The sequence below is a fragment of the Dysidea avara genome, chromosome 2 (genome assembly GCF_963678975.1).
Source record: "Dysidea avara chromosome 2, odDysAvar1.4, whole genome shotgun sequence".
NCBI lineage: Eukaryota > Metazoa > Porifera > Demospongiae > Dictyoceratida > Dysideidae > Dysidea > Dysidea avara.
Genome location: NC_089273.1, coordinates 10,008,473 through 10,021,375, shown reverse-complemented (window position 1 = coordinate 10,021,375; position 12,903 = coordinate 10,008,473). Strand labels below are relative to the sequence as shown.

The following is a 12,903-nucleotide window of genomic DNA, read 5'->3' as shown; positions in this document are numbered from 1 at the left end:
AGGTGACTTCTTCTAGCTGAACTCTCTACAGGATGATTTGTTCGCAGCTGAACTCTCTACGTGGTAGTTTCTTTGTAGCTGAACTCTCTACAATGTGACTTCTTCTAGCTGAACTCTCTACAGGGTGACTTGTTTTTAGCTGATCTCTCTACAGGGTGACTTGTTTCTAGCTGAACTCTCTACAGGTGATTTGTTTGCAGCTGAACTCTCTACATGGTGGTTTCTTTGTAGCTGAACTCTCTACAAGGTAACTTCTTCTATCTGATCTTTCTACAGGGTGATTTGTTTGTAGCTGAATTCTCTACAGGGTGATTTATTTGCAGCTTAACTCTCTACAAGGTGACTTCTTCTAGCTGAACTCTCAACAGAGTGATTGATTTTTTTTGCAGCTGAACTCTCTACATGGTGGTTTCTTTGTAACTGAACTCTCTACAGGGTGATTTGATTGTAGCTGAATTCTCTACAGGGTGATTTGTTTGTAGCTGAACTCTCTACAGGGTGATCTGTTCATAGCTGAACTCCCTATAAGGTAACTTCTTCTAGCTAATCTTTCTACAGGGCGATTTGCTTGTAGCTGAACTCTCTACAGGGTGATCTGTTCATAGCTGAACTCCCTATAAGGTTACTTCTTCTAGCTAATCTTTCTACAGGGCAATTTGTTTGTAGCTGAGTTCTCTACAGGGTGATTTGTTTGCAGCTGAACTCTACATGGTAGTTTCTTTGTAGCTCTACAATGTGACTTCTTCTAGCTGAACTCTCTACAAGGTGACTTGTTTCTAGCTGATCTCTCTACAGGGTGACTTGTTTCTAGCTGAACTCTCTACAGGTGATTTGTTTGCAGCTGAACCCTTTACATGGTTTATTTCTTTGTAACTGAACTCCCTGCAAGGTGACTTCTTCTAGCTGATCTCTCTACAGGGAGATTTGTTTGTAGCTGAACTCTCTACATGATGGTTTCTTTGTAGCTGAACTCTCTACAAGGTGATTTCTTCTAGCTGATCTCTCTACAGGCCGATTTGTTTGTAGCTGAACTCTCTACATGATGGTTTCTTTGTAGCTGAACTCTCTACAAGGTGATTTCTTCTATAGCTGATCTCTCTACAGGGTGATTTGTTTGTAGTTGAACTCTCTACATGATAGTTTCTTTGTAGCTGAACTCTCTACAAGGTGATTTATTATTATTAACACTTTACAGTGACCAGCACTGAAGGTCTACAACAACATGTGCTGCAGCCTTAGGATTACCTAACCTAGTTTCATGGACTTAGACTTAATGACTTATACAGTAGCTGGAAAGGTGTAACAGAAAATTTCTTCTATAGCTGATCTTTCTACAGGGTGATTTGTTTGTACCTGAACTATCTACATGATGGTTTCTTTGTAGCTGAACTCTCTACAAGGTAACTTCTTCTAGCTGATCTCTCTACAGGACAATTTGTTTGTACCTGAACTCTCACATGATTGTTTCTTTGTAGCTGAACTCTCTACAAGGTAATTTCTTCTAGCTGATCTCTCTACAGGCCGATTTGTTTGTAGCTGAACTCTCTACATGATGGTTTCTTTGTAGCTGAACTCTCTACAAGGTGATTTCTTCTATAGCTGATCTCTCTACAGGGTGATTTGTTTGTATTTGAACTCTCTACATGATAGTTTCTTTGTTGCTGAACTCTCTACAAGGTGATTTCTTCTATAGCTGATCTTTCTACAGGGTGATTTGTTTGTACCTGAACTATCTACATGATGGTTTCTTTGTAGCTGAACTCTCTACAAGGCAACTTTTTCTAGCTGATCTCTCTACAGGACAATTTGTTTGTACCTGAACTCTCACATGATTGTTTCTTTGAAGCTGACCTCTCTACAAGATGATTTCTTCTAGCTGATCTTTCTACAGGGTGATTTGTTTGTAGCAGAACTCTCTACAAGGAAACTTCTTCTAGCTGATCTCTCTACAGGGAGATTTGTTTGTAGCTGAACTCTCTATACATGATTTGTTTGCGGCTGAATTCTCTACATGATGGTTTCTTTGTAGCTGAACTCTCTACAGGGTGATTTGTTTGTAGCTGAACTCTCTACAGGGTGATTTGTTTGTAGCTGAACTCTCTACAGGGTGATCTGTTCATAGCTGAACTCCCTATAAGGTAACTTCTTCTAGCTAATCTTTCTACTGAGCGATTTGTTTGTAGCTGAGTTCTCTACAGGGTGATTTGTTTGCAGCTGAACTCTACATGGTAGTTTCTTTGTAGCTCTACAATGTGACTTCTTCTAGCTGAACTCTCTACAAGGTGACTTGTTTCTAGCTGATCTCTCTACAGGGTGACTTGTTTCTAGTTGAACTCTCTACAGGTGATTTGTTTGCAGCTGAACTCTCTACATGGTTTATTTCTTTGTAACTGAACTCCCTGCAAGGTGACTTCTTCTAGCTGATCTCTCTACAGGGAGATTTGTTTGTAGCTTAACTCTCTACAGGGTGATTTGTTTGAACAGAACTCTCTACAAGGAAACTTCTTCTAGCTGATCTCTCTGCAGGGAGATTTGTTTGTAGCTGAACTCTCTATACATGATTTGTTTGCGGCTGAATTCTCTACATGATGGTTTCTTTGTAGCTGAACTCTCTACAAGGTAACTTCTTCTAGCTGATCTCTTTACAGGGTGAATTGTTTGTAGCTGAACGATCTACAAGGTAACTTCTTCTAACTGATCTCTCTACAGGGTGATTTGTCTGTAGCTGAACTCTCTACAAGGAAACCTCTTTTAACTGAGCTCTGTACAGGGTGAATTGTTTGTAGCTGAACTATATACAAGGTAACTTCTTCTAGCTGATCTCTCTACAGGATGATTTGTTTGTAGCTGAACTATCTACAAGGTAACTTCTTCTACCTGATCTCTCTACAGGGTGATTTGTTTGTAGCTGAATTCTGTATAGGTGATTTGTTTGCAGCTGAGCTCTTTACACAATGGTTTCTTTGTAGCTGAACTCTCTACAAGGTAACTTCTTCTAGCTGATGTATCTACAGTGTCACTAGTTTGTAGCTGAATTCTCTACATGGTGGTTTCTTTGTAACTGAACTATCTATAAGGTGACATCTTCTAGCTGATCTTTCAACAGGGTGATTTGTTTGTAACTGAACTCTCTACAAGGAAACTTCTTCTAACTGATGTCTGAACAGGGTGAATTGTTTGTAGCTGAACTCTCTACAGGGTGATTTGTTTGTAGCTGATCTCTATACAGGTTACTTATTTCTAACTGATCTCTTGAATTCTGTTCAGGGTGACTGCTCTATTAGGATGACTGCTCTATTAGAGTATCTCGATCTCGCACTCGCTACACCAAGTTGGATTTCGTGTTATAACTCCGTGGCTTTAAGTCTGATTCTTCTACACCATTGAAGAGCCTTTCTAAGATGATAACTCCATCTGTACAGTGATTTTCAAAGCATTAACCCAATTGGTTTATCTGGTAGGCGTGGCAAGCATAATAATAATAATAATAATAATAAAACATTAGCTAATCTCGATTGCATAATTGTTACACACTGTTGATTTTTTCGCTGTATCTTCCTGGTTTTTAGCTCGATTTCTTTCAAACCACAAAAGGTTTGAGGTTCAATAGTTAACCTATTCACCCACCGATTTTCAGCTTCTTCCCATACGCGGTTTACCCTGTAGGCGTGACAACATATTGGTGTTATTTTTCGTGCATAATCGCTCATAACTCTTAGCCTGTTTATGGTATTCCAGCCAAAGTTGGTACAGAGATGCGCCTTTATACCCCCCTTCTGTGTGCCAAATTTCAAGGCAATCGGATAACGCGTTCGCGTTTTATAGCAGTTTTTGTAAGTGTGCGAAAAGAGGAAGAAAAATAAGAAGAAAAAAAAAACGAAGAAACTAAGCCAATTTTTGAAGTCGCATATCTCAGGAATTCCTGAAGCGATTTCGCTCAAATTTGGAATGTGGAGTGCTGAAGGTGGAGGGAATGTACACAGCAAAATTTGTCGTGTTTCATCAAGGCAGCACAGAGCTACAGAGGTGCGAAAATTGCGTTTTCTTTCTTCCTGTCATTATACTCACGGGGTTGCGCGCCGGCTTCTTGGGCTTATGATTACTAGTGAATCAATGCATACCACATCTGAAATAGTGCTTCACGCACTAGCTTTATATATCAATTATCTTACGAACCATTACATTTGGTTGTCAGCTATGTTTAACTTTTTTCACAGTGCTTTGACTGTTCAAAAAGCACCTCTGCAATCCCTGTATACCGAAAGAAAGAAATAACACTGCACACCCCAGTTATATCAATTCTGCAATTCCCACATAATGAAAGAAAGAAACGGCGCTGCGCACCCCAGTTATATCAGTTATCATCTGGAAAGTGAAGTATCATTACACTTTGTGCTATGTTCAACCCGTTACACATCAGTACAAATCAAGAACTGTTTGTAAAGCACCTCTGCAATCAAAGTAACCACTATGAAAATTACGGACGATTTCCATTACAAAATGAAGCCATTTTGAGCTACCAACACTTTTCGCTGTCTGCAAAGATGAATTGGACATAAAGAAGGACATTGGTAAATCCATGAAGAATGCACTGTACATATTGTGGTATGTCAAAAGGCACCTCTCAGGCCAAAGCAACGTCAAACAGTGAAAAATTTAGCCCACAGCCTTAGCCGTTAGCCATTACACTTGTCTGAAGGCATCAGTCAGTTACCCAGTTAAAATTTGAATTAAAATTCCGTAACAACTTGTTTAAAGCATTTTGGGTCATTCTGAAAGCTTATTTGGGCTTAGTTATATCTAACCAATACTGCCTCATCGTCGTCAAGGAACATTGAAGCTGGTTTTTGGGTGATGTTCTTTCATGAACTACATCTATTCCTTTGTGGTCCCTACTATACAGTACAATACTGTAAGATGAGCTTTGTTTCAGTATAACAAACTTATTAACCCTTTATTACCGAAGTTTTTTTTACAAAACCGCAAGTGTGAAAACTTTTATGGCTTATGTGAACTGTGTGCGATACGAGTGGACCCCACCCATTAATTAACCCATCAAGCTATATATCGTTTGATAGCCATCTCTCTCTTCTACCAACACAGCTAGAATACTTACAGATCACACACACAACTCACGCGCTGTGAAGCGAAGAAAGCGTATCTTCTCTGTATCGCCATGGCATTGAAAGATGGGACCGCCATCTTACTAATCAATGCGATGACATCACACTATTTATTTTTAGAATCCTTATCACGTGGGGAATGGAGTAATTCTAAGTAAAGCCTCCTAGTAGCAGGGAGAAGGCGAACATGGAGTTTTAAACAGGTATTGTTGTTTTGTATACGCTATTTTATATTGCCAAGTGCCATAACTTGCCCATGCTTCTTCCTATCGCCGAACGGTAAACTTCATTAGAAGCGCCCGGTCCTTCTGAGCAGTTTGCTAGCAATTTCAGCTTCGTAGCCCCTAGGAAAAAGGAGTTATGGCTCCGTTTATAAAGGGCACTCGTTATGGCAATATATTAGCCATTCGATAATAAAGGGTTAAAGGATGCATAATTTTTTTATGTAATACCCATACTTCTACCCAGTTTTAATTCAAGTTTTGGGAGCAAAATAGAATATTGTGAAAATTGGTGTCTCAGTAGGTCACATATACATATGTACTACCGCATATTTAATGCACAATTGTCTCCTTGCTAAAGTTACATTAATATCTAAACCGCTTGATTTAGTCATACTTTTGTTTATAAACAGCTTCTTTACCTTATGAACCTGCAGTTGAAAGGATAGACCCACCAATTAGGATTGTTCTGAATAAAGGTACATACAGTATCAATATAGAATTACAAACCTTAAATATGAACTACTATATGTTCTCAGATTTCACTCTGCTCAAGACACATTATCACACTATACTGCAACTGATGCCTGATAAATACGAACAAAGTGTTGGGAAGTTACAGAATTATATCAGTGATTATCAGATTTGTATGATATTGAGTAGTAGTAACTCCACTACTGCTAATAAGATAATATTGGATTGTTTGATTGAGAGGATGAGCTGTAGAGAAGAATTACTTGATTTGTGTGATCAACTGGAGACTATTACTACATCACATCAGTTGATGATTGTGATCAGTGAAATAAGATCTGGTAGGGAACTTCACAATGATGTACTTTGCTCTGTATAAGCCATTACTTTAGGCCTTTGTATTCATACAGTACACAAATTTACATACCATTCTTAAATATTTTATCAAAAAACTTTGAGTTAGACAGAATATCTCATGATTTGTACTAGTAATAGCATGGGTAGCAGTGAAATTTGGGATAAATGCCACGAGTGTTGTATTGGAAATGGGGATAAATTTCACGAGGCGAAGCCCAGTGAAATTTACCATTTCCAATACAACAAGAGTGGTATTTATCCCAAATTTCACTGCTACCCATGCTATTCCCAGTTAATACCATACTCGCTGCATATACGCATGCTGTGCATTAGCATTGCTATGTATGCAATTTGTCACTATGAACTAAACATGCGTCGACACTAATTGGTGATACATTGTTAACATAAATTCTAGCCAATGAAATTACAATTTTTTCACTGCTGTCAGTGAAATATGGGATAAATTTCACTGCTATATTGAGACTTTTGTATGGCCAGTGAAACAGGTATGGTATTAGTATGTTAATTTATGGGTTTCATATCTAGTTTTAGCTACTTTTGAGTTTAGTAATAATTTTGTGGTAGATGAAAACTCTGATTAAGCCCAAATATTCATAGTCAGTAGCCCATTAAAAATTGTTTTAAAAGTAATTAACATGCAAAATCCCCTGCCCACCCCTCATAAGGGTGTCAAGTGCGAGCCCGGTCTGCTTGCTCTATTGCCACCCAACTGCCCCCGAGCTCTTAATTAATGCAGGCGTGCCAGGCTCCTGCATCTGATTTTAAAGGAGGGAAGGGGATCTCTGGCCAAAACAGATGTACATTTATTTTCTATACGTAACCATACATTTATTTGTGTATTTTCATGGCTTAAGTATCCACATGTTTACTCATACTTGGGTGGTGCTGTCTGGTGTTTGCTGGCTTACCATGCTACGTAACTTAGGAGTGACAAAGGGAAATTGAGGAATCATTAGGCAGAATTGCAATTTATTTGGCTGTGCAGTTGACGACACATGTTAGCAAAATTTTATTGTTTAGCCATCAGCAGCATCAGCGGGAACTCACATGTATACAACAGTATATGTGGGATAGGTAATAACAGCAGCAGCAATGGGGACCCGCATGTGTACAACACCCATGTGGGATAGGGAAAGAAGCAATAACAGCAAGCAGCGGCGGCAGCAGCAGCAGCAGCTTTGTGGGGTAGGTAAAGTAGCCATGCAGAGCAATCGATACGAGCAGCAATGGTAGGAACCCTCAGGTGTACAACAGTGGTGTGGGGTAGGTAAAGCAGTAATGCAAGCAATGATAATAGCAGTAGCAGCAGCAATAGGAACCCTCAAAATGTACAGCAACATAATTATGCGCAATAGGTATTGCAGTCATGCAAAGCAATAATGGCAGTGGTAACAGTGATGGAAATGTACACAACTAAGCAGAGATGCAGCAAAATTTATGGCAGAGTCCACGTGCCAACAACGTTAGACTCATGCAATATTGCATTCTTAGTTAAGCCATCTAGGCTATGGTAACGTAGCTTCCAGGTACAGTACATAGGTACCAAACTTAATTCAATTATACATTAGTAAGCAATACATTACACCCCAAATTTATAGCTATTCAGACCCCCTTGTCACTTTGATACATACCAAAGGTTGAATGTCAGTACATATGTACACGTACTTACCAATCAGCACAACATAAGTCCTATATTACCCAACCATTTATATTAGTGCAATGGTGAATTACCTGTGATCATAATTATTAAACATAGTACCTGACTGGATACCATTTGTTGATAACCAAATATGCCAAGCTCTTAGCCGTGATAGCAGCTGTAGTGTGGACATGCAGAGCAGCAACAATAGCAGCTGCAGTTCCCACAGTAGGGTAAGGAATTCCATTCAATGATCATCTTGGGGAAATAGGAAGCTGTAAATTATGCAATACAAATGGTAGTCCACCACATTGGAATGTAATGAACAAAGTAGTGCATATATAGTGTGGGTACAGAGGCAAATGTTTTGCCATTAGGGTATAATGGATAAGGAATGATTCACTCTTAGATATAATGACCAAGACTAGACTATAAATCTACCAGGTATAAAGTTTAGGTCTAGCTTCAACTATTATTATCTCTTTTAAATATTTCCACATCCTTTGCAACTAGAACTGTGCTCTAATTTACTGTGGCATTTTAGTGAATGTTTTGCATGCAAATAGTCAAACTAACGATTTTCTTTCTCATCATCAGGATCCACTTTTTTTTCTTTGCCACACATCTCCCCTCATTAGCTAACCATTGTTTGTCTGAATATCTAAAGATTAAGCATGTGCAGTTCAGTTTTTAGAATACTGTGCTCATATACCAGCTACCTTGTTCACTATAGTCACGAGCTCCTTAAAAATTAGAGTGATTTAAAAGCTATTTTTAAACCAGGTGTGCACCCGCAGCCGGCTGTGAGCACGTGCTTGGTTTATTTTCATAAAAGTGTGTGTGTGTGTGTGCGTGCGTGCGTGCGTGCGTGCGTGCGTGCGTGCGTGCGTGCGTGTGTACCAATCTGCCTTTCTACCTGTCTATGTTTGTCCGCACGAAACTACGTAAGGAAAATTGTTAAAATAATGGTGAAAGCAGCTTTATGTAAACAGTAAAAGTGAAATAAAGCCATTAACTTATGCACTGGTAAACTTTGCTCTGAGGTGGTTTCTTTTGAAATATGGGTGTGGCAACTTTCCGCAGACTTTGTGAATTACTTTAACTTCAGGTTTTACAGGTGTTTAACAACTGAAAAACAACGGTGCAGATCTTGTAATCTACCAAGAATTAGCTTATTGCTTCAAGTTGAAATGAGGCATATGCCCTACATACGTGAACGAAAATGAAGGACAACTTTGAAGCTTTGTTGAAAGGATCTGTGGGGAAAAAGTCAAAATATACAACAGTTTAGAAGATACTTCTGTGTTGGTAAAAGCAGTTTATTTAACAAGTGCTTCCTTAGCAGCGCATATTATAGCAACGTAATTGAATGAATTATGAAATACGAGAATGAGCTAATAATATTATTGCACAGCCAAAACCCCTATTGGTTAAAGCAATTAAATAGCTAGTAAAAGTACTTTAAGAATAATGTTAAAAGTGGGCTATTGACTATGAATTGTTGGGCTAATGTGAGTTTTTTTCTACCACGAAATTATTACCAAACTCAAAAGTAGTTATTGTATGTAAGACTAGATGTGAAAAAACTAAAACCCATAAATTAATATACAAATTGTGAAATGATAGTAGTTTTTGTCATGGTAACCTGTGTACAAATAAGTGAAGATACATGAGGATAACCATATACAAAAAAACAGAATTAAGATATGTGGTGTACATCTCAAATTATAATCAGAAGCATGAAATTTTTGGAAGTTATTGCCTTGTTGCGCTATATCAGAGGATTATAACTAGCAGTGCCAGAAATAACAGTCGGTCATCGGCCATTTTCCGAGCAAAATCACGTTTTGATCGACTATTTGGAGGCTTGTTAGGTCAAATGTCTGACAAGCAGAAAGACAGTTGGTAAAAGCTCACAAATTAAAAACCATGCAAACTATAACAGATGTCACAGCTAGCAAACTGATAGCGTACCTCACAGCTGCTCACGAAGCTGCTCAACGTCCCAGCAATGATGGGGACCCATAGGATGTTACCACGTGATCACAGACGACAGGAGACTTGTTCTAATATTTTGGTGCGTAGATTGGTGGATTTAAACTTAAGTTGATTTGTGAAGATTTCGGAAGATTGGAAGCATTTAGACTATGAACATTTGGATATTCAAGTCTACTGAGTGAAGGAATTTAAAGCGACTTGTGTCTAGTTTTTGGCGGGATCCAGTTGAGCCGCATCAGTTCGGGCCAGGAGTGACGCACCCTTCCGTGTTACTGACATCAAGGATATACTGAACAATTAATCTTGAAATAAAACAGTGGAAACCAGCAATATCACGATAAATCACACCATAATCATATCTCATGGCCAAGGGTAAGCCGGCTCGACATGGATAACGTAAAGGATGGTAGTGGTTGTAGCTGTAGCCGAATCATTGTTATGTGGTGGTTAGTACGTTTAATCTATGTACTGGAGCACGTTTCTTCTGAAGATGAGGTGTGGCTATTGCCAAAGCTGTGGCATTTAACCTGATAGATATTTGTAGCTCACGTACTTTATTACAAGTTTAACAGCAGGTTAAACAGGGTTAACTGGCAGGTCAACAGCACTACACATCCATCCCTGCTAAGATGCTTCCAGCACAGCACATTCCCTTATGAGGTGTCCATCTGGTCGTTATGGCAGCATTCAACATTGCACATTCCTTAAAGCATTTGTCCCAGAGAGGACAGCTTGGTTGAGAAGGTAAACAAGTTATGGGTAGGGTTTGGACCCCAGAGGAGGTGTCAGGTTGCTAAGGTAAACACATTCCTAGACAGGGTATAAAGGGACTCGCCAGCATCTCTCACTCCATTGTGTTACTCGGCAAGTGCAAGAAGTTTCAGGAGTTCGTGTCTCTGAATTTGCTTCAAGACCACCAGACTTGAGAATGTCAGAAGAAGAAGTTCCTCCATTTTCATCAGCTGCACCTGCTCCACCAGTCACAGCTACAAGTTCAGCTTCAATCAGCAGCTATGCTGTTAATCCAGTCTCAAGTAGCTTCTCAGCAGAAACAATTCAGCAGATTGCGGGAGCTGTGGCACTAATTCTTGAATCTTCCCCATCAGCTACAAGCCCTTTGCAGTGCAGTTCTTCTACCACGGTAGGAGACCCAAGGCCATCATCAAGACCATCCAACACGAGCTCAGCCAGTGGAGGTAAGCCCTATAATGTAATCTAGTTACCAACCGATAGAGCTCTAATTTGCAAGTCCTGACAGCTAGGAGTAGTTTGCATTCTTATGTGGGTTTTTTCCATCAGTTTGGACAATTTGTCCCTCCAGCATTTTCTATGTTAGAACTTATACATTGAAGCAGACAAGAAGTCTTAATTCTTGGCTACCGTATTACCCAAGAGGATTACCTTCCTTTTTCTAAAGCAGCAAACCTAACATTTTGATTGGTCAGCACCCACAGCAAGAGGTCACACCAGAGGGGGATGCATTTGTGGTTAAGCGTTATATATGACCCAGAAGCTGGTAGACATCAACTACCAGTTCCAAGCAGCAGAAGCTAATTGACATTTAGCTTCCAGCAGTATAGGCTGGCATTCATCAGCCTCAGACAAAGGCAACAGAACCAGTCAAATGTTAAGCTTAATTATCAAGCAGCTTACCTAGCAAAACTAACAAACAAAATTTGAGAGCAACTATCATTACCAGTCAGTAGTCATCCGCCACTAAATGGCTCATTATACTTGCAAGGACCCACAGGTCCACTGTACCAAGGCAGCAACTCATGTGTGTGTATTCCTTTTGCAGGAGTACCCCTGGCATCCTGGCCGTCATTGCCTATTGATCCACTGCTGGTACCATCCATTCCCTCACTGCCATCTCCACTCAGCAGTGCCAGCACATCTGATGTACTACCCAGTACCCCAGCACCCTCGATGGTTGTGGCAGAAGGAATGCCCCCTCTTCCAATTAAGCTGGTTGAAAAAATCAGGCGATGGGAATTTGTGGGCCTGTCTTCACTACTCGAAGAGAATGCTACCCAACCAGCTGAACTAACAGTCAATGCTGCTGGACAGTGGATACTCTATGATTCAGGACAGAGAAAGAAAAGGAGTCATATCACAGATATACTGTCATGGATCCAGGCTTTTTCCAGGTTTATGGCAGTATTATGTTCTGATAACAATACTACCAAAGAGGAAGCAACAGGGTTGGCAGCCCACCTACACCTAGTTCTACAGCTGTCCAATGATTTGGGAACACAATGGCTAAAATATGATAAGGATTTTCGAGAATGGGCAGCAGCCAAGTCCTTAAGGAAGTGGGGGGAGCTGAACTTCCCCATATACGGACAATGTCTAGCAGCCCAATAAAAACAGACGTGGCTTCTTCCTGTTACAGCCAAAGCACCACACAAGGAGGCAATGGCAAGAAAGAGGGCTACACCATATTCAATTCCTGCTGTGTGTTTAAAGTGGAATTTCAAAGGATACTGTGATCGACAACCATGCCAGTTTGCCCACAAGTGCTACCATTGTGGAAGACCGCACCAGGGAAAAGACTGCAAATCTACAGCAGGAAAGTATTACCCTCACTAAAGGGCACTGGACTGATTAACTTTATGCTACTCATGATTAAATAGTCACGTTTCTTTTTTGGTTGTTTTTTCAATAACATGATAATACATAAAGGAAATTAAATATCACTTATAAATAGATAGTTGCAAGCCTTTGAAGTGTTTGCTCTTGGGTGATCCTCTGTCTCAAAGTGACATAGGTCTATATAGCAGCCCAGCCTTAGTAATATTTCACACCTTTCAGTCCCATCAGCATTCACTTATAAAGGGCCAGTATTTCCACCTTGGGGTGTGATCCCTGCTTGGTCCTTTCACATTACAGGCTTGCAGCTGAATCTATCTCTCTTCAAGAGTGGTATGGTGAATGATGGCAGCTACCATTACAGGGAAGACCTACTAGCTCTGAGTAGTCACCAAGGGGCAGCAGGTGGTTCACCCTTGTATGCTAGTAGTCACTCTCCTTTAGTGTTGGAGAGCTGGAGGAAGCTGCTAATACACCACCCAGA

At 40.0% G+C, this 12,903-nt stretch overlaps 1 protein-coding gene across 4 annotated transcripts in view; it reads left to right on the top strand.

The window, feature by feature from the left end:
- The window catches only part of LOC136246578 (uncharacterized), a 70,099-nt gene that overhangs the window by 28,258 nt on the left and 28,938 nt on the right, over positions 1-12,903 (top strand). For all 4 annotated transcript variants that reach the window (XM_066038067.1, XM_066038068.1, XM_066038066.1 and 1 more), the window contains 2 exons: positions 5,758-5,823; positions 5,884-6,156. In XM_066038067.1, coding sequence (XP_065894139.1) covers positions 5,758-5,823; positions 5,884-6,156 — 339 coding nt within the window. The remainder of the gene's footprint in view (positions 1-5,757; positions 5,824-5,883; positions 6,157-12,903) is intronic.